This window comes from Gadus morhua, chromosome 23 (genome assembly GCF_902167405.1).
Source record: "Gadus morhua chromosome 23, gadMor3.0, whole genome shotgun sequence".
Classification (NCBI taxonomy): domain Eukaryota; kingdom Metazoa; phylum Chordata; class Actinopteri; order Gadiformes; family Gadidae; genus Gadus; species Gadus morhua.
Genome location: NC_044070.1, coordinates 5206031 through 5229145, shown reverse-complemented (window position 1 = coordinate 5229145; position 23115 = coordinate 5206031). Strand labels below are relative to the sequence as shown.

Sequence of the window (23115 nt, the reverse complement as noted above, 5' to 3'; positions counted from 1 at the left end):
ATCACCAGCATGTGGGGCCCGTGGCCAGCATGTGGGGACCGGCAGGAGCTGAAAAGGCGAGACTAGAGATTAAGGAGGGAGGCCCCTTCTGAGGACCCCCCCAAACACACACACTCACTCCCAAACACAGACACTTGCATACACAACCACACACACACATGCGTACACACACACAAACAAACACACACGCACACACACACACACACACACACACACACACACACACACACACACACACACACACACACACACACACATACGCGCACAAACAAGCACAGACGCACATACACACACTGAAATACACAACGCATACATATACTGACAATCACACACACACACACACACACACACACACAAAAGTTTGCACGTCCCGGACAAAGAATGTATCACACACGTTCTGTATTTATATACAGTATGCACTAACTCATATGCATATTTATGGAAAAACACACTCATTAAACAGACACACATGGAAAAACACACAGCGATGCACTACACACAACCAAACAAATTAAACCACACACACACACAGACACACACACACAGCCACACTAACAAACTCTCTAACCCACTGCCCTATAATTTGTCCTTATTACGGTAAGCATGGTAAGAGGTTGAAGAAAAGCCCAAAAAGCGACTAATGGATGGAAATGTCCCAAACTCTCTGTCCCCTCTCTGTTAACCCCCATTTTTCTTTAAAAACCAGCCCACTCAGACCCCCACTCACACCGTACTCTCTGCACGGTCCAACCATTGAGGAAGCACATTCAGTGGCTACACACTACACACCCACACGTCCTCTAAGCACTGGTTCTGTAAAACTGGGGGGACATCTTGTGAAACTAGGTGAAATGTGACTATAATAGGGGAGAGAGAGGGAGAGAGAGAGAGAGAGAGAGAGAGAGAGAGAGAGAGAGAGAGAGAGAGAGAGAGTCTGCGGGCGGAAGGGGCTGTCTGAGAGCAGAACAGTGCCGTGGGAGTACTCAGTGTATCCAGACTCACACTGGGAAAAGTGTATTTATCAACTTAATAGCAGGTGTCTGATTGAACAGGCCTGTGATTACGCTAAGTTGTTTCCTCTCTTATCCCTCTCGCCCCCTCCCTACCGCTCCTCTTCATGTTCCTCGCCCTTCCTCACCCCTCCTCTTCCTCCTATTCTTCGTCCTTATATCCTCCTCCTCCTCCTCCTCCTCTCCCTCACCCCCCTGCTCCTCAGAGTCTCGATGGAACAGATTTGACATTGTTCATCCATAATCCCTGATATAGTATGCTGTGCTTGCCTGGGTCCAGACTAAAGATGTGTGATTATAGCTTTGCTCTGGTTATACAGATCAGTAGAGCACACTGAGTGCTGCGGAGCCAGTCAGGGACTGTACTACGACTCATCGTCTGAATATCGTACACAAAGGATAGTAAACAAAGTTATTAGGTTATATCACCTTCTGTGCTGTTATATCTCCCGTTTGTCTTTGGTTGGTTTGGTTCGTTATGTTGTGTGTTGGTTAAAATAATTATTTGGAAGGTTTAAAAAGGAATAAAAATAAAAAGAGAGATAGACGGACGGTCGGACAGACGAACAGAGAGAATGACCGATGGACGGCGGGATAGATGAGTCGAGGGATCAGCAGACTTTTCTTTGCTTTGGCAATGCACACGTTCCAACGTTATCCATACCGATGAAGCCCTTTGATAGTCTTGACTCTAGATAGATAGACCCGCCGACCCACACTCACGGCGCCCGGCTCTGTGAGAGGGTGGGTTGGGCGGGCGATGCTGTGGGGGGGGGGGGGGGGGGGCATTAGTCTGATAAGGACGGCGTCGGCCCTTCAGGTGTCTCCTGCTCCACTGCTGCGTAAATGAGCTCCAATTAAACAGGCGGCCCCTGGCTCCGGGTCTCCCCCCTTCAGCCTCCCTCCCCCACCTCCCACCCACCCCCACCACCACCACCACCACCACCACCACCACCACCACCACCACCACCGGCCCCGTCGGGCCCCGAAGGGCCCCTTGCTGCTCACCGCCCGGCTGTCCCCAAGGCTGCTGCAGCTGCTCACTCTGCTCTACGCTCGACACACACATGCACACATACACACACACACACACACACACACAAACACACACACACACACACACACACTCACATTCATACTCCAGGACCCATGGGCCACGTGTGTGTGTGTGTGTGTGTGTGTGTGTGAGTTTGTGTGTACATGTGTGTGTGAGTGTGTGTATGCATATTTGTTTATTTGTGAAATAGAGTTTGTGTGTGTGTGTGTGTGTGTGTGTGTGCGCGTGCGTACACGCATGCATGTGTGCGAGTTTGTGTCTGTGTGTGTCTGCCTGGCAGCTTTCTAAGCCTACTGTTAAAACATTTCTTAAGTGAGTGCACATTAAGTGAGTGCATGTGAAGTGAGTGCACGTGAAGTGATTGCATGGGAAAGGGAGTGCACGTTTCACCAGTGGACCCAGTCGCTGGTTGATTTGTGGGTATTTACCTTAATTGCTCTGAAAGACTCGTAAACCTCAGTTTCCCAGTCACATCGCACGCACTCACTGGACCTCCATGGGATTCATGACCATGAAGTCGGTGCCATCTGTAGACCACACAGCACTGAACCAGAACCCCTGCAACATGCCCGTTTTGTTTGGAGACGGTTCCGGTTGAAGTGGTTGGACACATCGCCGCGACACAATATTAACAGTGTGCAAACATCTTCTGATTCCTCAGAAGGCCTTTGCCGCGCAGCAGTGGGGGAGCGGGAGCAGCGGGTGATTTGGCCAATTAGACGAGGCGGTGATTTAGGTGGCCAGATTGCTAAAGCCCTGATTGGCTGCGGGCCAGGACACCGGGGTGACCACCCCTGAACCTCAGCGAACCAGGGCCCTGGGTTGCTTAATGACCACGGCAAGGCAGACGTTTGGTGAACAGCACCGCACTCATCTCGCCAGCACGTCGTCCTTCTCAGTCATAGCATTAAAGAAGAATGTTATTTTTTCCTTTTTTTAGATGTGCATAGATTTTCTTTGCGACTCTTTTAGTGGCGGGAGCCGATTATTCTTCTAGCATTAAAAGAGAACATGAAAAATAATACGGGAAAAAAACGCTTCCGTCAAACGCACACTCTCGGGAGGCTGGCATATTGTATTGTAATGATATGAATTACTGTCAATCGTTTCCACTTCTACAAGAAAGGTGTCGTTGTTTACAATGAATCGGTCAGGGGCGCAGGATGTCAGGAACGCTCCTGCTCCCGCACGTGTGTACCCCATGTGTGTGTGTGTGTGTTTGTGTGTGTGCGTGCGCGTATATGTGTGTGTGTGTGTGTGTGTGTCTGTGCGTGCGCGCCTATTCCTGTGTGTGTGTGTGTGTGTGTGTGTGTGTGTGTGTGTGTGTGTGTGTGTGTGTGTGTGTGTGTGTGTGCGTGTTTGCGTGCCTATTCCTGTGTGTGTGTGTGTGTGTGTGTGTGTGTGTGTGTGTGTGTGTGTGTGTGTGTGTGTGTGTGTGTGTGTGTTTGCGTGCCTATTCCTGTGTGTGTGTGTGTGTGTGTGTGTGTGTGTGTGTGTGTGTGTGTGTGTGTGTGTGTGTGTGTGTGTGTGCGTGTGTGTGTGAGTGTGAGTGTGTGTGTGTGTGTGTGTGTGTGTGTGTGTGTGTGTGTGTGTGTGTGTGTGCGTGTGTGTGTGAGTGTGAGTGTGTGTGTGTGTGTGTAACGGATTGCTGGAGACCTCCTGTGAGGAAAGCACAATTACCTGTTCCTGTCGGGCTCGGCAGCGGCTGGCATGGAGCACCTTGTGCATAAAACATGGCTGACATTCTGCCAGCGTTACCTGCCACGCGTAACCAGGCTCCTGCACAAAAGGTGTTTTCCGCCTCGCTCCCTGCCACTCCAAATGCTAGATATTAAAAATTAATGGCTGTGATTAAGATACTTTAAAAACACCCGACAAATGGTATATTTAAATATTAAGTCAAATATAATTAAGCGGGGAGAAATATCCATCCCCGTAGCTAGGGCAATTATAACAATCTCCATCAGGGGATTTTGCTCCGCGTGACTTTCTTTTCCTTCGGAGCGATAGTGATTAACATTATGGATAATTGAAGTCGTTTCTTGGGGTATTTTCTCTCGTCTGCTGCCTGGCCTGAGAGGAAGCGAACGTCGGGGCCAAGAGCAAAGACAAAGAGGAATGGTAGAGAATGTTAATGACAAGATTTCTTTATTTAATTCTCCCTCTCACTCTCTCTATTCTCCCCCCCCCCCCTCTCTCTCTCTCTCTCTCTCTCTCTCTCTCTCTCTCTCTCTCTCTCTCTCTCTCTCTCTCTCCCTCTCTCTCTCTCTCTCTCTCTCTCTCTCTCTCTCCTCTCTCTCTCTCTCTCTCTCTCTCTCTCTCTCTCTCTCTCTCTCTCTCTCTCTCTCTCTCTCTCTCTCTCTCTGTCTCCCCCCCTCTCTCTCTCTGTGGGGGTCTTCCTGGGACTGTATTTAATTGTGTGTTCCGGAGCGGCCTGCGGGTGGCGGAGGAGCTCTCTCCCCCCGGGGGGCCCGCTGCATCCGGTCGGCTGCCAGGGGACGGAGGCGCGCTGGTTGGGGTGGAGGTGGATGTGGAGGTGGACTGTGTGTGTGTGTGTGTGTGTGTGTGTGTGTGTGTGTGTGTATGTGTGTGGTGTGTGTGTGTGTGTGGGGGGGGGGGGGGGTTGATCTCGTCATTACGCGTGACCCTGACCTTACACGCTTACACTGACACACACACACACACACACACACACACACACACACACACACACACACACACACACACACACACACACACACACACACACACACACACACACACATGCACAATCACATATTCATGCTCACACACGCACACACACACACGCACACACACACACACACACACCACACACGCACACAAGTAAAATACTAACCCACACACACATACACATACACACACTTACGCACTCACATATTCATGCACGTATGTATACTCAAATGGTGTTCACGCACATGAAAATACACATGCACGCACACATATTCATGCATCCACATATTTGCTCACACATCCACACACACACACACACACACACACACAAACACACACCTATTGTACATACACACACACTAACAAAACACCCACACTCACGAATGCACACAAAGACACACACACACAAACACACATGTACACATGGCAACTCCCCAGCATTCTGATTGTAATTATTAGCAGCATAATGAACATGCTATGTTGCTGTACATTGATTACAAATTACCACACAATTGCTCTTATATAGCTATTATGGAGGTTCACAGTCGACCAGCCCAAGTATACTTCAGGTTAATTGAGTAAGTCGAGTATGTTTAATGCTTTAGGTGTTGGAAGACTATGCATGTCCACATTTCATGAGAAGTGAGTGTTGTGTTGTGCCATAACACCCACACGTCCATGTGGTCTTCATCACTTTGCATGTGACCAGGACATTATTACAAAAGGAAAGTAAATATAACTCAAGTTGACGCTGTCAGTCAAACTGATAAAATATGGGTCTCTTTTGGGAATCTTTACGGGCTTGAAGGCGTTCCATGCTGGGCTTTAAGTCGAATTGTATTAACTCTGATATGTTCCAGTGAGACTCGACATTTATTTGTATTTAAAGTCAAAACATGCTTTCGTGCATAATAAATCCATTAATGAATTCAATTCCGCAGTTGCAAATTAAAAAACTCACGCCGGGCTCCCATTGGACCGAGATAACAAGTGATTGCTCCTGTAAGTCCCCGTCCCATTGCAGCTTACGTTCTCCTATAACGACACGCACGTCTCCCAGGCACTCCGAGTCCATCGAAGGTGCGACTCATTCCCAAACGTGCCTCGGAGTGAGCGGCACGGCTGAGCCCCCTGTCAGCGGTGACACGGGGCCCTGGTCTGTCACGCGCGACGTGACCCGTTTGAAGACGACCGACGCCGAGCCGCGAGCACGCGCGCAGCGGGACGTCCCCCCCTCTGCATGTTATTGCAGCGCGGGGCAAGGTCAGATTCCACGAGGATGAGGATGATGATGATGATGATGATGATACATGGGAAGCACTTTTTGAATAAGTTCTCTCTTTTTTTTTTTTGGTGCGTTGATGCTGCCGCTGCCATGTCGCATATTGACCTTGGCGTTTTTGACAATAGCATCCATCACACACGTGAAACCTTTCCAACAGGCAACTCCGGTCCGCTGTGCGGCCAACTGAATCGGATTAAGCAATAACACCGGTAGATGGATGCCTGACGTCAAAGACAGCAGAGGGATCAAGCTCCCCGGGACTCTCACGAATCCCCTCCCTCTACTCCCCCAACTTCGCCTGTCCAACTTGCATCTCACTGACTCTGAAACTAATGATGAGCCGCTCCTGAATTGTTGATGTTTTCTGATCGATTCAGCAGCATCGTGTCGGTAATGCGTTTTCCTGATCGTTGAAGGACTGTCTATTGGATCACCTGCCCGTCATATTAATGGGGTGTCAGCTATATGCATTAAGTTTTACGGGACATTTGTAACTCTGACAAGTGCATGAAATGGCTTGAATTATATTTGGCTCGTTAAATCTGTTGATTTAACGGACGTTGTATTCTCTGAATAGTCGTATAAGTGCAAAAAAAAAAATATACAATGCATTATTTAAAATGATGTAATTATTGAAACAATTTAAACATAACACTGCAAAGGGATAGGTACAACTTTAAGATATTAATTCAGATGTACACTTAATTTCAGATTTGGAATTGGCCAATTACATGTGATTATGAATAAGCATAATCTTAACCTATATCTCAGTTTACCTGCCCATGTGGAACCACATAAAGGAGCAGAACGACTGTTTGAAAACTGGAGCCGCCTCCAAAAGCAAAATACTGGATGTATCAAAGTATTTTCCCACATATAATGACTTTGGAATCTCCTCATAAAAAAACACTGTTACAAGACCACCATAAACACAAATAAAATGTGGGGTAATGCACCCATGCAGGGTTCAGCATGGAAAAACACATTATCACTGTCTGTGTTTATGTGTGTGTGTGTGTGTGTGTGTGTGTGTGTGTGTGTGTGTGTGTGTGTGTGTGTGTGTGTGTGTGTGTGTGTGTGTGTGTGTGTGTGTGTGTGTGTGTGTGTGTGTGTGTGTGTGTGTGTGTGTGTGTGTGTGTGTGTGTGTGTGTTGGAGGAAAGGTCTGCACTGAAGTGCTCTGCTGGGAGCATCCATGCAGTGACCCCTGTCCTTCCAACTGTGTGGCGAGAACTTCAGTGTGTGTGTGTGTGTGTGTGTGTGTGTGTGTGTGTGTGTGTGTGTGTGTGTGTGTGTTTGTGTGTGTGTGTGTGTATGCGTGTGTGTGTGTGTGTGTGTGTGTGTGTGTGTGTGTGTGTGTGTGTGTGTGTGTGTGTGACTGTGTGTGTGTGTGTGTGTGTGTGTGTGAGTTTGCGTGCGTGTGTGTGTGTGTGTGTGTGTGTGTGTGTGTGTGTGTGTGTGTGTGTTTGTGTGTGTGCGTGTGTGTGTGTGTGTGTGTGCGCGCGCGTGTTCCTGTGCATCTGTGTGTGTGAAGAGGGGAGTAAGAGAGAAAGAGAGAGAGAAAGAGACAAGGAAAGAGAAATGCTCAGCGAGAGAGACAGAGACAGAGAGAGAGACAGAGCAAGGGAAAGAGACTCAGGGACAGAGAGAGAGAGAGAGGGCAAGAGAGAGAGCAGAGCAGCATTATGGGTTGGTTTGAGACAAACGCACTCACACATCCGCTTCCTCCAACCAGACTGAGAGACACTGTGTTCCTCACGTAGCGTTGTTCACATAGCATAGCTACCGTAGCATTGTACACGTAGCACAGCTCCCGTCGCATAGCCCTGATGTGTGTGTGTGCCGTGTGTGGGGGGTTGAAGTAACACTGTAGCCCTCAGTACCCCATATAGACCCACCAGGGCCAGGGCTGCAGCCCGCGACTTTATCAGTGTCACTGTCCAGGAGGTCCCGTCTGTACCTACCCCCCCCCCCCCACACACACACACACACACACACACACACACACACACACACACACACACACACACACACACACACACACACACACGCTGTCAGAGCCATTGGGAGCCCCTGCTGCTCGGTTTACTGGAACCACGGGGCCCGTTGTACGGGGTATTTAATACTTGCCTGCAAATACTCTTTAACATTGATTTTCAGTTGATTGAAATATTAATGTGAAATCACCTTAATTTTTCTTTCTTTTTTTTGCTGCCATTTTGTTGTTAATATTTTATATAATTATTCTAGGTTTGATTGTAAACCATTTATCGGGTGAATTATGATATTTTTCAGATTTGGATTCACTGCAGTTGTGTGATAGAAATGTAAATCATCGTTGTTAAAATGATTCAACATTCTTGTTATTTGTATGTGTATATATCATTTTCATTATATAAAATGCTGGTAATTATGCTACACTAATTAGACAAATTCTAATTGCAAACTAATTATTGAACATGAGTAGCTTTTTGAAAGATTTGAAGAAATACAAAATTGTGAGTAGACTAAAACATAATTTAAATGCCCGTTTCAAATAAATTAATTTAATACATTTATTTCACCCATAAATATCATGAATCGTACCAACCTGCCGTACTCTGCATCATTTCAAAGAACAAGCTTATTAACACATGGTTTCCAAATTAAAAATAGATTTTCCTTTTTTTAATTAGAACTGCAGTCGTCATTTAAAATTCAAATCAACTTTCAAGTTTCTAAAACCCCTACCCATGAATCAGCCAGCAAATTTAAAAAAGTAAATATGTTAATAACACAACCATAAAACCTTGCATACATCTTTCTCCCCCCCCCCCCCCCCTCTTTAATCCTTCTATAATTTCACCAACCAAACCCCCCCCCCCCCCCCCCCCCCCCCCCCCCCCCCCCCCCCCCCCCCTGGAAAAATTATAAATGATAAGTCCCCCAGTTCCTCCGTTTATTAGTCTCAGCGTGATAGCGTCTTCCACAATCAACTTTTACGGTGTTCGGCGGCTGCAGCCTCGTCCAAAAGTGGGGAGGGGGTGGAGGGGCTTCCCCACCCCCACCTTCTCTCCTGGTCGCAGAGGTGAGTCCCTGGTGCTGCGCTGACCCTCTGACCCCCCCAGACCCCAGACCCCCAAGACCCCAGACCCCCAGACCCACAGTCAGCAGCTTTAGGTTATGCATGCAGCTTTCGTGGGCCGAACAACGTGTGTCACGGATTGGGGCGGATTTCGCCTGAGCGCTGCCTTGGTGAAATTGAGTATACCCCCCCCCTCCACATACCTAACACACACACACACACACACACACACACACACACACACACACACCCACACTCTCCCCACCCTCCAATCCAGAACCCCACCTCCGAACACAACCGTCCACCAGAAAGAAAGAGGAAAAAAATGTGGAGAATTCATTTTGTGGAAGCCCGTGTCTGAAAGCCCAGAAGCGTGGAAGCACAGAACTAAAATGGCAGAAGAGGAGGCAGATGAGGAAGTGAAGGAAGGAGGGAGACATTGGGGAAACAGCGCGCGTGCGAGAGAGAAAGAGAGAGAGAGAGAGAGAGAGAGAGGGGTCTCATACATTGACTTGGAGCACCCTCTACCCACCAGCTGCCAAAAATGCAGGCTTGGTGGAAGATCTCCCCAGCTTGGTCCGTGACCAATGGGAGGCTCCCGGGTGGGAGAGGGGACTGACTTCTGTGCAGGTAGAGTCCTCTGGGAGACCAGGACCTGTGCCCCCTTCTCCATTGTTCTCCGGATCCGGGGGTGGGACCAATGAGAAGAAACGGAACGTCCGTGAAGGCTTCACACGACAATGAGACCGCCAGCAGCTCGCCATGTTCTACAGGCCTCAGATCGCTATGACACCCGTCGCTGGAACCATCGAGGTGAAGGGGGGCGGGGTGTGTGGGGGGGGGGGGGGGGGGGGGGGGGGGGAGGAGGACAAGGGCCTCAGAAGTTTCCCACCTTCCTTGTGTGCTGAGCCAGAGACGCACCCCTCCCGGTAGGGGGTGGACAGGGGCCGGCTTTGAAAAATAACACCTCTGTGATCCCCAGTGTTGGCGGATGGCTTCTTGTCCACAGATGGCCTCCAAACTCTCTCTCTCTCTCTCTCTCTCTCTCTCTCTCTCTCTCTCTCTCTCTCTCTCTCTCTCAGAGAGAGAGAGAGAGAGAGAGAGAGTAACGGGAGGGGAGTGGAGGAGAGCCAGAAGGGGCCACTGCTTCATTCAATTCAGTCAATGCATCATATTTTCTTTAAAAGCCATTGTTTTGTTTGTGTCTGTGCGCTGAGCGCATTGCATTTTTTCAAATAAACTGAGTTTTTTCATAACATGTGTATTCGCAAGCCAAACTAAACTACAAAAATAACATAATTCTCAATGAGTCTACGCCGCATCAAAATCCAACCTTTTGAACACCAACTCCTTAGCAACAGAGGCACGTGTGATAGAAGATACACACAATACAAAAACGCTGTTTACACACAGAGAAGTTCGGCTGTATACTTTGTTCGTACTCGCTCACAGAATGAAGTTATTTCAAAAGGCACCGTATTCTCCCTGAAAAGCGTCTCACATGTGTGCTGCATGTGGGGCTAGCGAGCTAATGGCTCAAAGTGTAAAACTAAGGAGCAGATAGGGGGAACGGGGAGCCAAACAGAGCTTGTACAGGAGAGGATAAATCATCACATACCCTGCTCCCGGTGACAGCAGCCTCCCCCCCCCCCCCCCCACACACATCCCCCACCCCTAGTCCGGGGGAGGAAAGCAGTGCGTTGAACTTCTAACCCCAGATTCTGAAATCATTTTTAGCTGCAGTTGACAGTTAGTCAACCAGCACTTGACTGCAGACTGACGAGAAACTCAGGGGACATTTTCCTGTGGGGGCCCCGGGTAGGGGCCCCCACATGCCCCGCCCCTTTCCTGCGTTGAATGATCAAGTGTTCTACGAAGATGACTTGTTTTTTAGTTTTTTTTGCCGTACCCCGTGGACTGGAAGGATTGTGTATTTTTTCTTTATACTTCTCGAAGGCCTTGTTTAGCTCAGATGTTCCTTTGTCATACTTATTTCTGCAAATCAACAAACAACAATCGCAATAGAACAATACCAATATCCTAACCTGCACAACATGGATAGATGTGAGACATTTTGTGGCATAAAAAGATCAGCAAAAAGTAAACCCATGGATCTCAGGCAAAGAAGTAGCTATTCAGCTAGCATTGGCCAGAATAGGTCACTGTTGCCTTATAAACTGTCTAATGCTAAATGCCTAATCATTTTTCCCACGATAAAATAAAACATGCATGATAAAACGGTTAAAGCAACAGTCGCAGCAGTCAAGGCATTCAAACCGTTAAAGTGACACTTATTTACAGGGAGAGATTTACACAGGCCTGCGGCGCTCAGGAATGCGTTACAGTATTTAGCGACAGTAACTCGGTCCTCTCGCGAGGCCATGGCAGCGCCCGTGTCCCTGGTCCCGCGCAGCAGTAGAAGCAGTGGACTCGTAGCGGGCTGCCTCCAAACCAGCTGCGACTGCCTCTTTTGTGTTGTTTGGAGGGCATGTTGGCCCTTGCTCTATTCAGGGGCTTTCACACCAGTCTCACTCACTTCTCACTCACAGGGTTCCTTCTCACAGGTCATAAATTATAAAGATGGAGGGAGGGGAGGAGGAGGGGGGGGGGGGCGTCAGAGGCTGAGATGGCTGGGGCTGAGGAAGAGAAAAAATTAAATGAAAAGATCAGTCAGAAGAAGACAATTTCACGTTTTTTTTTTTTTTATTGCACTTATTCGACAATAAAACCGCGCGGAAACTTGCCTGCACCGCGAGAGCTTAACGTAAAAAAGAGACAAATCCCCCGCCAGGAGAGCGACTCGGCGACGTAAAGACGCGGCAGTGGAGTGGCGCGTTTAAGACGGAGCGCTGGGTGTGCATCCACTGGGGGCCGTAGCGCTGTTGACACTATATGTTATTTTAATGAGTGTCGCTGTGTCGTTGTTAATGCGGCCACGGCCCGGGGCCCAGGGGTGCTGTGAGGCCATGCGGTGTGTGTGTGTGTGTGTGTGTGTGTGTGTGTGTGTGTGTGTGTGTGTGTGTGTGTGTGTGTGTGTGTGTGTGTGTGTGTGTGTGTGTGTGTGTGTGTGTGTGTGTGTGTGAGAGTGTGTGTGTGTGTCTGTGTATATGTGTGTGTGTGGGGGTGTTTGTATTCAAAGATGATAGTGGAAGATTAAGGGAGAACGACTAGAGAAAAGGTGAGTAGAGGGAGGGAGCGAAAGAGAGGTGGGGTACAATACAATTTCAAAGTATCGTTTGTCAAAACAAAGACTAGAGCCCAACGCTTGAGGTGAATGCTGTGCCGGTCTCCACTGTGTAAAAATGTCTGCCTGTTTTGACGCACATCTAAATTGACTAACCATCAAAATTCGTACATTATGGAAGAAAGAATAAAAATACATCCACCCTCTTTGTGTCTTTAGATATCAGCTGGAATTAGAAATCTCTTGCAGAAAGCAAATTCATACGCAAATGATGGCTGAGACATGCATTGTGTTAATGGCTATAGACCTACAACGCTGGTATATGCCTGCATGATAAACCTGTATACATACTGTGAAAATGACTTAACGGCATGAATGGTGCCAGAGGAAATAATGCCATGTTCCAATGTGTGTATCACTTGCCATTATGTCTTTGTGACATGAAAAAATACAACCTAATTCTGGAGTATCATGCAACACAAGCAGATTCTATTCAGCAAGGTATCACACACACACACACACACACACACACACACACACACACACACACACACACACACACACACACACACACACACACACACACACACACACACACACACACACCAACAGACAAACACACACAAAAAAATAACCATTGAAAAAACAATACAATCAAAGAGTTAAACGGCCTTGTGTGAAGCTGTGTACAGAGCCATATGGACGGCTCCACATCTCCTCGTTTCATACATGTTTCTTTTGACATCAATAACGCCGCGGTATCCAGCGGTGCACTGGAACGCGTCCAAAACAATTATAAAGTTGCCGTGGAAACTGAGGTCCTGTGCCAGGGCGAAAGCATACTGTCCTCGCACAGATAACCCCCATGGAAAGGCACAGCAAACAAAGCCCATGACAGGGGAGAGGGAGAAATAATAAAAGAGAGAGAGGGAGGGAGAGAGAGAGGGAGGGGGGGATCTGTGAGTGTGTGAGTGTGTGCATGTGCAGAGAGAGAGGGGGTGGGCTTATGGGGAGAGTAGAGGTGAAGACACAGAATATCAAAAGCAGCGAGTGTGATATATTTGGTAATTTATTGGACTAGCACATACAGTGCATGTTGTGAATCTGTGTGTGTGCGTGTGTGTGTGTGTGTGTGTGTGTGTGTGTGTGTGTGTGTGTTTGCAACAGACAGAGAGAGACACTGTGTGTGTGTTTGTGTGTGTGCGTGTATGTGTGTTTGAGACAGACGCGGACACCTAATATTATGCTGTTTTTCATTTTTCATTCAGCAAACGTTCCAAAAAATTAAAGACACAATGTACCAAAGACACTTCAAAGATTTTTCCTCGACCTTGATAGAGATATGCAAATTTCCAGGGTCAAAGGTCACGGTATAGACATGCCCGATGGCCTGCCCCCGCGCTGCTAACGTTTGTCTGCGCGCTTTGCGCTGTACACATGTGTCCCGGTGGCAAATGAGCATTAGCATTAGCAAGGTAACACATGGCCCCTATAGCCGGACATGCGCAGAAGATTGGGGCAGAAGTAATGTATTGTAACCTTATGCTAAGCTAATGAACAGGAGGATGAAAGCGGCTGTAATGGAGGCTCCTCTACATTCATCTTCAGGCTGCTCATTATGCGGCGAATATGACAAGCTCATTAGGAGTGCACAAAAGATTACCCAGGCGGGTAAAGAGCACCACCTTCACCAGAGACACACACACTCGCGCACACACATACACATACACTTACACTTACACTTACACTTACACACACTTACACACACTTACACACACACACACACACACACACACACACACACACACACACACACACACACACACACACACACACACACACACACACATACACGCACATACATACATACATACATACATACATACATACATACACAAACACATACACATATACACTTGCATACATACACAAACTCTCATGCACACAAACACACCCACAGGATATCAGAGAGAAAGAAATAAGAGGGGAAACAGGTAAGAATCTAAAGAGTACAGCAGTGTGCATTTGGATGCACACACAAACCTGTGATAAAACTTGAACAGAAATACATCCATACACACACACAGACATACATACACACAGAAATAGACACACAGGCATGAAAGCACTGTGGTGAAACCTGAGTGCACACATCCACACACACACACACACACACACACACACACACACACACACACACACACACACACACACACACACACACACACACACACACACACACACACACACGCACGCACACGCACACACACAAAAGCATTGGATAAACCTAAAGAATATAAACAAATCCACACAATCATGCGAGCACTGTAATGAAACCTGAATATATCTACAAAGATGCACACAAGCACTGGGTGAAACCTGGAGCTGCACACCCCCCCCCCCCCACACACACACATTCAGACACCCAAACACACACACACACACACACACACACACACACACACACACACACACACACACACACACACACACACACACACACACACACACACACACACACACACACACACACACACACACACACACATATACACACACTCACAAACACACATCCAGACACCTACACACACACACACACACACACACATACACCAACACACAGAGAAAGACCCCCTGTTGGGAGGAACTGGACACTCAGAGAGAGACAACCTGACTGCCTTTTCAAAGACCCCTGACCACGCGCTGTGTTTATTCAGATGGACCTGAACCAGAGGCCCCATTTCAAAGCCATTGCATCACCTTGTTTTGAGAGCTCCGCTGATGAGCAGGCTATCTGCCAGCACTGGATGACAGCCCATCTGCCAGCACTGACTCTCATCATCACAGGCCTTCATGTTAACAGTCTCATATAGGCCTTCATGTTAACAGTCTCTTTTAGGCCTTCATGTTAACAGTCTCTTTTAGGCCTACATGTTAACAGTCTCATTTAGGCCTTCATGTTAACAGTCTCATATAGGCCTTCATGTTTACAGTCTCATATAGGCCGATATGTTAACATTCTCATTTACGCCTTCATGTTAACAGTCTCATATAGGCCTACATGTTAACAGTCTCATTTAGGCCTTCATGTTAACAGTCTCATTTAGGCCTTCATGTTAACAGTCTTATATAGGCCTTCATGTTTAAAGTCTCATATAGGCCGATATGTTAACAGTCTCATTTAGGCCTTCATGTTAACAGTCTCATATAGGCCTACATGTTAACAGTCTCATATAGGCCTACATGTTAACAGTCTCCTAATAGGCCTTCATGTTTACAGTCTTATATAGGCCGATATGTTAACAGTCTCATATAGGCCTTCATGTTAACAGTCTCATATAGGCCTACATGTGAACAGTCTCATATAGGCCTACATGTTAACAGTCTCATTTAGGCCTTCATGTTAACAGTCTTATATAGGCCTTCATGTTTACAGTCTCATATAGGCCGATATGTTAACAGTCTCATTTAGGCCTTCATGTTAACAGTCTCATATAGGCCTACATGTTAACAGTCTCATATAGGCCTACATGTTAACAGTCTCCTAATAGGCCTTCATGTTTACAGTCTTATATAGGCCGATATGTTAACAGTCTCATATAGGCCTTCATGTTAACAGTCTCATATAGGCCTACATGTGAACAGTCTCATATAGGCCTACATGAGTCTCGCCTACAATGTGATTGACTATTGTGTTGTTCGATTTGTTAGAGCAAACAATCTGTGTTGTAATTACTACCAGTATAATAGTTTCAACGAAAGATGTTTTTTTGTCGTTGTCAGTGTTAAAGCATTTAGCATTTTAGATTTAGATTACTGTGTCAGGTAACTTTAATGAATGGATGAAGACATTTTAGTCATGTGCCTGAAGTGTCAGCGTTTCTACACCAGAGTCCTCATCCGTTCTCATTAGTGTACCACAGTGAAATCAGGTAATTTGTATTTGGAAATAAGCATTGTCCTCGCGTGCTTCCATGTCGTTTATATCAAGAAGACGTAGCGGGAGTGTGTCTCTGTGTTTGTGCGTGTAGCTTTGTGTGAGGTGAGGTTCTGTGTGTCCTTAAATGATTATCGGCATAAGAAATTAAGATCCATTTGGGAAAGGAAATCCATTTGGGGGGGGGGGGGGGGGGGGGGGGGGGGGCTCTGTTTGTTTGACAGTAAGAAATTCTATTTTGGTACTGCGAGTCTCAACCATGGCTTCGACAGCACAACACTGCACTCCAATGGCCATAAGTATTCATAGCAACGCAAAGAGTACGCCTGATACGCCGTTCCACAACAGGCGATTGACATTATTTCATAGCTGTATCTGCCGCTGGGCTACACACAGAAAAGACAAAAATACAATAATACACTAAAAAGAATACCCGAATTCATATTCTACATGTTCAATAGGCAAGAACAGTCAAGGCATGCACTTGACTGTTCAGGGCATGTCATACCACGTCAAGGGCTTTTACTCTTGCACAATTATTAATTATAGTCCAATTCCTCGACTATAGGGCTCGAACCATATTGTATAAAGGCTTCTACAATTATTTGTTATTCTATTTCGGCCTGCCTCGCCATTGGCGTAGAGAGAGGGGATATACAATGACGTCGAACCAATGCGATTATACTTATATTCTTACGCTTTGGGTACTGTCTGGTGTGGCCTGTTATTTTCCATCCCGACGAATATATTTTGACTTGTAAGTATAATCTCCGGCAATGGATAACTTTCAGATTCGTATCAATTTAAAACTTGATCATCATATCATGGTATTTTCATTCGGTGTCAAAACGTATCCCAACCAGACACTACTGGGCACGTTTTGCTTCATTGCAGCCATCGCAACGAAGCCTTGAAATATTCATTAGTCAGCTAGCGAAATATTAGTGACACGATCAGCCACTATCGCGGCCAGTTGCATGAATAAACGCTGTTGGTAATGCATTAACTGTTATGGTCTGGATCACTATTCATACTGCGTACGATATGTGTGTATTTTGACCTACATAGAGGCGCGCCCCCTACTCTATAGTTATTGGATTTCAGTTGGCTCGCAAACTCACAACCAGTCAAAGTTCCAAATATAACCCTGATGATGGTGTTCCGAGGAGTGTGTTTTATGCTTGGAGTGGCTGAAAATAGAGCCATGTATTTCTGTGGTGTATTGTGTAACTGAATGCATTGGTGAATTCACAAACAATGTCTTCATTGTTTTTGGTTTGTTTACATTCATTGTGTGTCTGTAAGCGTTTCGCATTTCATTGTGTACAGAATGTGAACAGACAGTAGATGGCGCCACATCGCCACTCCAAAAATAGTCTATTACTGTAAGTGTTACTACACGGGTATTCTCAGTGCCGTGGAACGCTCCGTTCACTTGCATGGGCCCTTCACATCTTCCGGTGGAGAATTATAATTGATAATTCACCGTTGCTAAGTATAATGGACCACTGTCAAGGAAAGTAGAGCACTCCGTAAGTAGTCCGGTAACTTATCAACCCCAGCGTATTCGGTTGCTAAGCGACGTCAACGTCTTTCAGACTATTTCTTTGCTGATCAACCCTACGAATGGTAATTGTAAAAAGACACACCTTGTGAAGTTATTTTTTTGTTGTTACAAGTAGTCGTTTAATAAGCGGGATAATGTATAGAACGTCGCTGGTCATTATCGAAAATAAGCACCTTCAGGGCGAAGCAAGACAACTCCGCTTCGCGTCGGTGACCAGTTAGCCCTGTCGGGGCTTATTTTCCCGATAATGACCGAGGTTCTATACATTATCCCTTACATACTAATCATGTATATTTTAGGTCATCAAAAAGTGTATTCCAAAATGAATATGTATACCGTGCCCCCCCCTGGAATACCTGGATGCCCTCCTGGACTAGAATATTTGACTCAGGTAAATTTGTTTTATTTTCACCATTGCTTTATTATCAGTTGTACATCTCTCTTTTTTATATAAATATCAAATAATGTCTCATCTCTTCTTTTATGTCTAGAAATTGACCATCCTGATTAGTAATTAAAACATGTGTTTTATCTCTCCTCTGATTTTCTAGGTGGACCAGCTACTCATCAAGCAGAAAGTTGAACTCATCGAAGGCAAGTTAGTTTGACTACCTCCATAAATATAAGTGTGTCTTATCGAAGAACACCCAGGATGTACCTCATTAATCCCAGACGGGAAATGTGGGTGGCACAGGATTGTGTTTGGGAGAAGACCAGCACCTCAGTAAACACTATAGACAGTTGAGGCAAACAGGATGGACCGTGTGCTACCTTTAAGACCAGATCTATCGTTGACAGAGTGTCCTCATCCTCATCTTCATAACCGCTGATCCGGGGTCGGGTCGCGGGGCCAGCAGCTCTAGCCGGGGGTCCCAGTCTTCCCTTTCCCGGGCCAACGTTGACAGTGTGTGTCTAAAGCAAAAGAGAACAAATCAAAGTAAGTCAAAACAAAGCTAACTCTATCTCCTCTCCCTCTCCAGCGCTGGTGGGCTTCGAGAGCAACAACAAGTACGAGGTGCGCAACTCGCTGGGGCAGAACGTGTTCTACGCCGTGGAGGAGAACGACTGTCTGAGCCGGCAGTGCTGCGGCCCGCTGCGCTCCTTCACCATCCGCGTGCTCGACAACTACAGCAACGAGATCATCACCGTCAGCCGGCCCCTCAAGTGCATGTCCTGCTGCTTCCCCTGCTGCCTGCAAGAGGTAGGCCCCCACGAGGTCCTCTTCCTGGCGGACCGGCTCTAGGTGTGGGGGACGCAGCGAGACTAGGGGATGTTTATGGAGAGGTAGAATGGCACTTCCCGAGTCTTTCGATGGCTAACACTTGGTGATCATGAGTAGATGATCAGAAAGACAGGCAATACATATTTGAATATCGTTAAGAAATTGGTCAAAAATAATATATATGTATAAAAAAAGAGAAGACATCTCAGCGTATTCCAGCTTCTTAATATTTTCACAAATCGCAAAACTAGTGTTTTTGGTGTATCTGACATGTATGTATATGAGCCAGGATTGATGATTTTCAGCAGTTAAATAGTATTTGTTGTAAGGTGTAAACTTCCTTGTAAAGTTTTGATTTGGTCATCATTTCAAGGGGTAAGGTGCAAAGGGCATCAAAGAGTGGCTGAAATAAAAAATTTAACCGTCTTTTGGTTTTCAACTATTTTAGGAGCAGCTTGGGGCGTTTTAAACTTCTAGAGCTGAAATTTGTTACTAGTTTGAAAGCAGGGTGGCATTTGTCATTTTACAATGAATGTGCATATCTCTCTCCTCAGCTGGAGGTGCAGGCCCCGCCAGGGAACACCGTGGGCTATGTGCTTCAGCAGTGGCACCCCTTCTCCCCAAAGTTCATCGTGCAGAATGAGAACCGGGAGCCTGTCCTGAAGATCAACGGGCCCTTCTGTGGCTGGAGCTGCCTGCCAGACGTCGACTTCGAGGTGAGCAACCCAGAGCCTTAATGCTAGGGGAGGCAGTGTGGAGAAACTAGCCAGAGTAAGCTAGGTTTAAGAAGGGTCCAACCAAAGAACATCCCTTACTCCAGGCCTCCCTCCAAAGCCATCTCCTTATAAAACATGACACCGTCTTTAGCTTCAGCAATAGGTGTTCCTAGCCTCGTGGAAGATTCTGAACTGATTGGACAGGCTTATTACAGGCTTATTACAGAACTCTTCCCTTGGCCTATGTCATATCTCCAATGCCCCTCCAAGAAAAATGGCCGTTCACTCTCTACTAACTTCCCCCCCAGATCCTGACCATGGATGAGGTCAGCAAGATCGGGAAAATCAGTAAGCAGTGGACCGGACTCCTGCGGGAGATTTTCACGGATACGGACAACTTTGGGATCCAGTTTCCCATGGACCTGGATGTGAAGATGAAGGCCACTATGATAGGGGCATGTTTTCTCATCGTGAGTAGGGCCGTTGCTTTTTTATTTGGTTAACATACAGCCTTGAATAAAGTCATATTGTGTAGAATACAGTTATAATAATCATCAAACATGCCTTGGTTTACTATATGGTAGACCTACGTGGTCTACCATATAGTAAACCAAGGCATATTTGATTATATAATTATCTTTAGCATTGTATGTCAATAATGGCCATTGTAATTAGATAACCCTTGGCAAAAAGGTATTGGATTCAATTCCCTTTGCCCTCAGCCTGTATGTGTAGGCAACCTTGATCAAGATGCAGATGTATCTGAGTCCACTTGCAAAGGCCAAAGGGCAAAATAGATAACAATATATTTTTCTTCCACTTTTTTCTGCTCATTTTCCCAGGATTTCATGTTCTTCGAGACCAACAACGTCTAGGTGTGAAATTCAAGAGCCGGTACACCACAGTAATGGAAGAACAAGGCCATAGAGCAATTCCAATTAGGCAAACGTGCCCTAAACTTAAGTCAACTTTCACCATGGCTGCTTTAGAGATGAGACCGAAAGCTACCTGAAAGGGAGAGTTTCAGTGGTAGCCAATAAAGCTTATGGATTTCTCCAGTCTGAGTATGTCAGGTCAGAGGTGGGAAGATTGTTTCTTCTGAGTATAGCGCTCGCCATTACTGTCAGCGTACAGTGTGGTAATAATAGATATCTGCTACATTATTTTGGCTATTACATGTAAACGTTGTTGTTGTTGTAAACGTCGAACGACTTGCGATAGCGATTGGCGTTGAAATAGTGCCTGATGCTGCCCAGGGAGCCTCCTTGTGGCATACCTGCGATCTAAGTCATCGCCCGTTTTCTTGAGATAGAAGGGCACTGAATATGTGTTGGGAGAAAAGCTGAATTCACCTCAGCTTTAAAATGACATGAAACTGTGCAACAGTGATATTGGCTGCGGTCGAATAGCCTCTTTCACATGGGATAGTTCCTAACTGGGTGAAAGGACCCCGAAGTATCTAAGTGGCAGCCGTGATAATATCTTTTTGATTTCTTCTAAACGCTAAGTAGCTTCAATGCTCCCTCTCTCTTTTCTCCTTTAGCAAAGGGACCATCTTTTATGAAAGATTATAAAGTCCCATAATTCCTGAAACGCGTAAAAGTAACACACCATTCGGTCCTTTACGAAAACAAACGATCGACTAGAGCGACAATTATTTTCAATCACTCATACTAATTGTGATTCATGTCGATAAATAGGAGGGTGAGCAGCAGCCATTGTCAATGTGACAACCATTTCGTTTTACTTTTGTGACAGAGTTTTTTATAATTTCTTATTTAATTTCCAACCTTTGTAATGCAGTTCAACATGCGCCCATTGTAGTCCCTCTTCGGAAGATGTCCATATTGTCCATGATTTTTTTAGTTAATATAATTTGTGTTTGAAATTGTAAATAATTATACTTTTGTCTTGAGAATTCTTCACCACACAGTCCCACGTCCACAACAACATGACGATTTCCACCAAGGACAAGAAAAAGAGGCAGGAATAGGACATAGGACGTAACCTTTTGGACTTTTCGAGTGCATTCCTAGATACTCAGCTAATTTACAGATTTCCAAGGATAGTGCTGTTTAACAAACCTGTAGACCATCACACCAACTTCGCAATTAAACATCATATTTATTATTTCAGAGTGGCTATATTATGCTTATTCTATATCCATTTTTTCCACACACATATAGGAAAAGTCCAATGCATGACCTACTTGAAAACAACACAACACACTGCCATCGCATATCTAGATGACTACAATACATAATACAGTATAATATTTATTCGATGTTAAGCATTACAGATCAAATGATCATCACGTTTTTATAGTTTTTGTTGGTTATTTATTTATATGTATTCATTGATGTTTATCTATTTATTGTTAAAACAATAAACGTGCCTGGTTGGTTGTGTTTACTTGATGTTATATTTAGGGGTTGATTTTGCCGTAAAATCTATATTTTCTTTTACCAATTTTGTTATTTGTTAGCTTTTTTAATGTCACTAATTTATAAATGATTATTTTCGTTTTTGTAGACTGTTATTGTGTATTATGGTACAAACTCAGGTTTAAGTGCATGTAATTGTAATTTTGTGCACTATGCACTCAATTGCTACTAACACACAAAGAAATTATTTTGAAGGCTTTTGCATTAAAATTATTTTACATCTGACCAGTCTCACACTCTGATACCTGAAAAATAGTTGAATGGTACGGAAGAGGATTAGGGCCACCATTATTTTTGAGTTCTGAGTTAAGGGTTCGAGGGGGTCAAGTAGAAGAAAGGGCCACATTTTTTCGAGTTCAACTTCTGACTTTACTCTCATAATTCTGATTTTAATCTCAGAATTCTGAATTGAAAATCTATGTGGCCCTAATCCTCTTCTGTAGAATGGTCATTTTAATTTATGTCCATAACTTGTGAACGATATATGGTGCTCATCTCTGTGATGATGAGCCTATCCTTGAAATTGTGCCTTGAAATGTACGGATAATTTTTCAAATCAAGAGAGTTGATGTTTGTCTTAAAACTTTGAAGAAAAATTTAGTTTGGCGTGAAACCGCTCAGTACACAAGTACATGTTAGCTTCAGCGGCTCAGGGTGTTGAGAGAAAGTTACAAAGGCAATTTTTTCTAATTACTCAATTTTAACAGTCTCATATTCAGTATTAGTATTATGACAAACTGTGAATTTCTTGACACACAAAATTATCTTTAAAATTGCCAAACATCTTTTTGTAATTCACGGCATAATTCAAATGGGATCTAATATTATTTTGCCCAAAACATGGGTTTAGCTTACTGACATACACTTTTTTAAACTTTTTTTTGTATTTATAGAATATTCAAATGAAGTATACTTTTGTCTACTTATTCTTTTATTTTAA

General features: G+C 45.3%; 1 protein-coding gene across 4 annotated transcripts; it reads left to right on the top strand.

Moving 5' to 3' along the window:
* The first annotated feature begins 16877 nt into the window (after positions 1-16877).
* Positions 16878-22400, top strand: si:ch73-206p6.1 (phospholipid scramblase 2). 4 transcript variants are annotated; one of them, XM_030349585.1, is made up of 7 exons: positions 16878-16983; positions 18093-18184; positions 18345-18387; positions 18774-18994; positions 19570-19731; positions 20040-20201; positions 20574-22400. In XM_030349585.1, exons 2-7 carry the CDS (start codon positions 18116-18118, stop codon positions 20604-20606), a joined length of 690 nt encoding a protein of 229 aa, XP_030205445.1. In that variant the 5' UTR covers positions 16878-16983; positions 18093-18115; the 3' UTR covers positions 20607-22400. The 4 variants fall into 4 exon arrangements, with proteins under 4 accessions (XP_030205445.1, XP_030205449.1, XP_030205448.1 ...); XM_030349589.1 differs by having other exon boundaries at positions 16968-16983; positions 18171-18184; XM_030349588.1 differs by lacking the exon at positions 16878-16983 and adding an exon at positions 17019-17758.
* Positions 22401-23115: the final 715 nt, after the last annotated feature.

What these genes read in the sequence shown, in the direction of transcription:
- si:ch73-206p6.1 (XM_030349585.1), top strand. Translation starts at nt 18,116, where the DNA reads ATGAATATGTATACCGTGCCCCCCCCTGGAATACCTGGATGCCCTCCT. An exon ending in TGCCAGACGTCGACTTCGAG is followed by an intron (nt 19,732 to 20,039) that starts GTGAGCAACCCA and finishes CTTCCCCCCCAG; the next exon opens with ATCCTGACCATGGATGAGGT. An exon ending in TAGGGGCATGTTTTCTCATC is followed by an intron (nt 20,202 to 20,573) that starts GTGAGTAGGGCC and finishes TCATTTTCCCAG; the next exon opens with GATTTCATGTTCTTCGAGAC.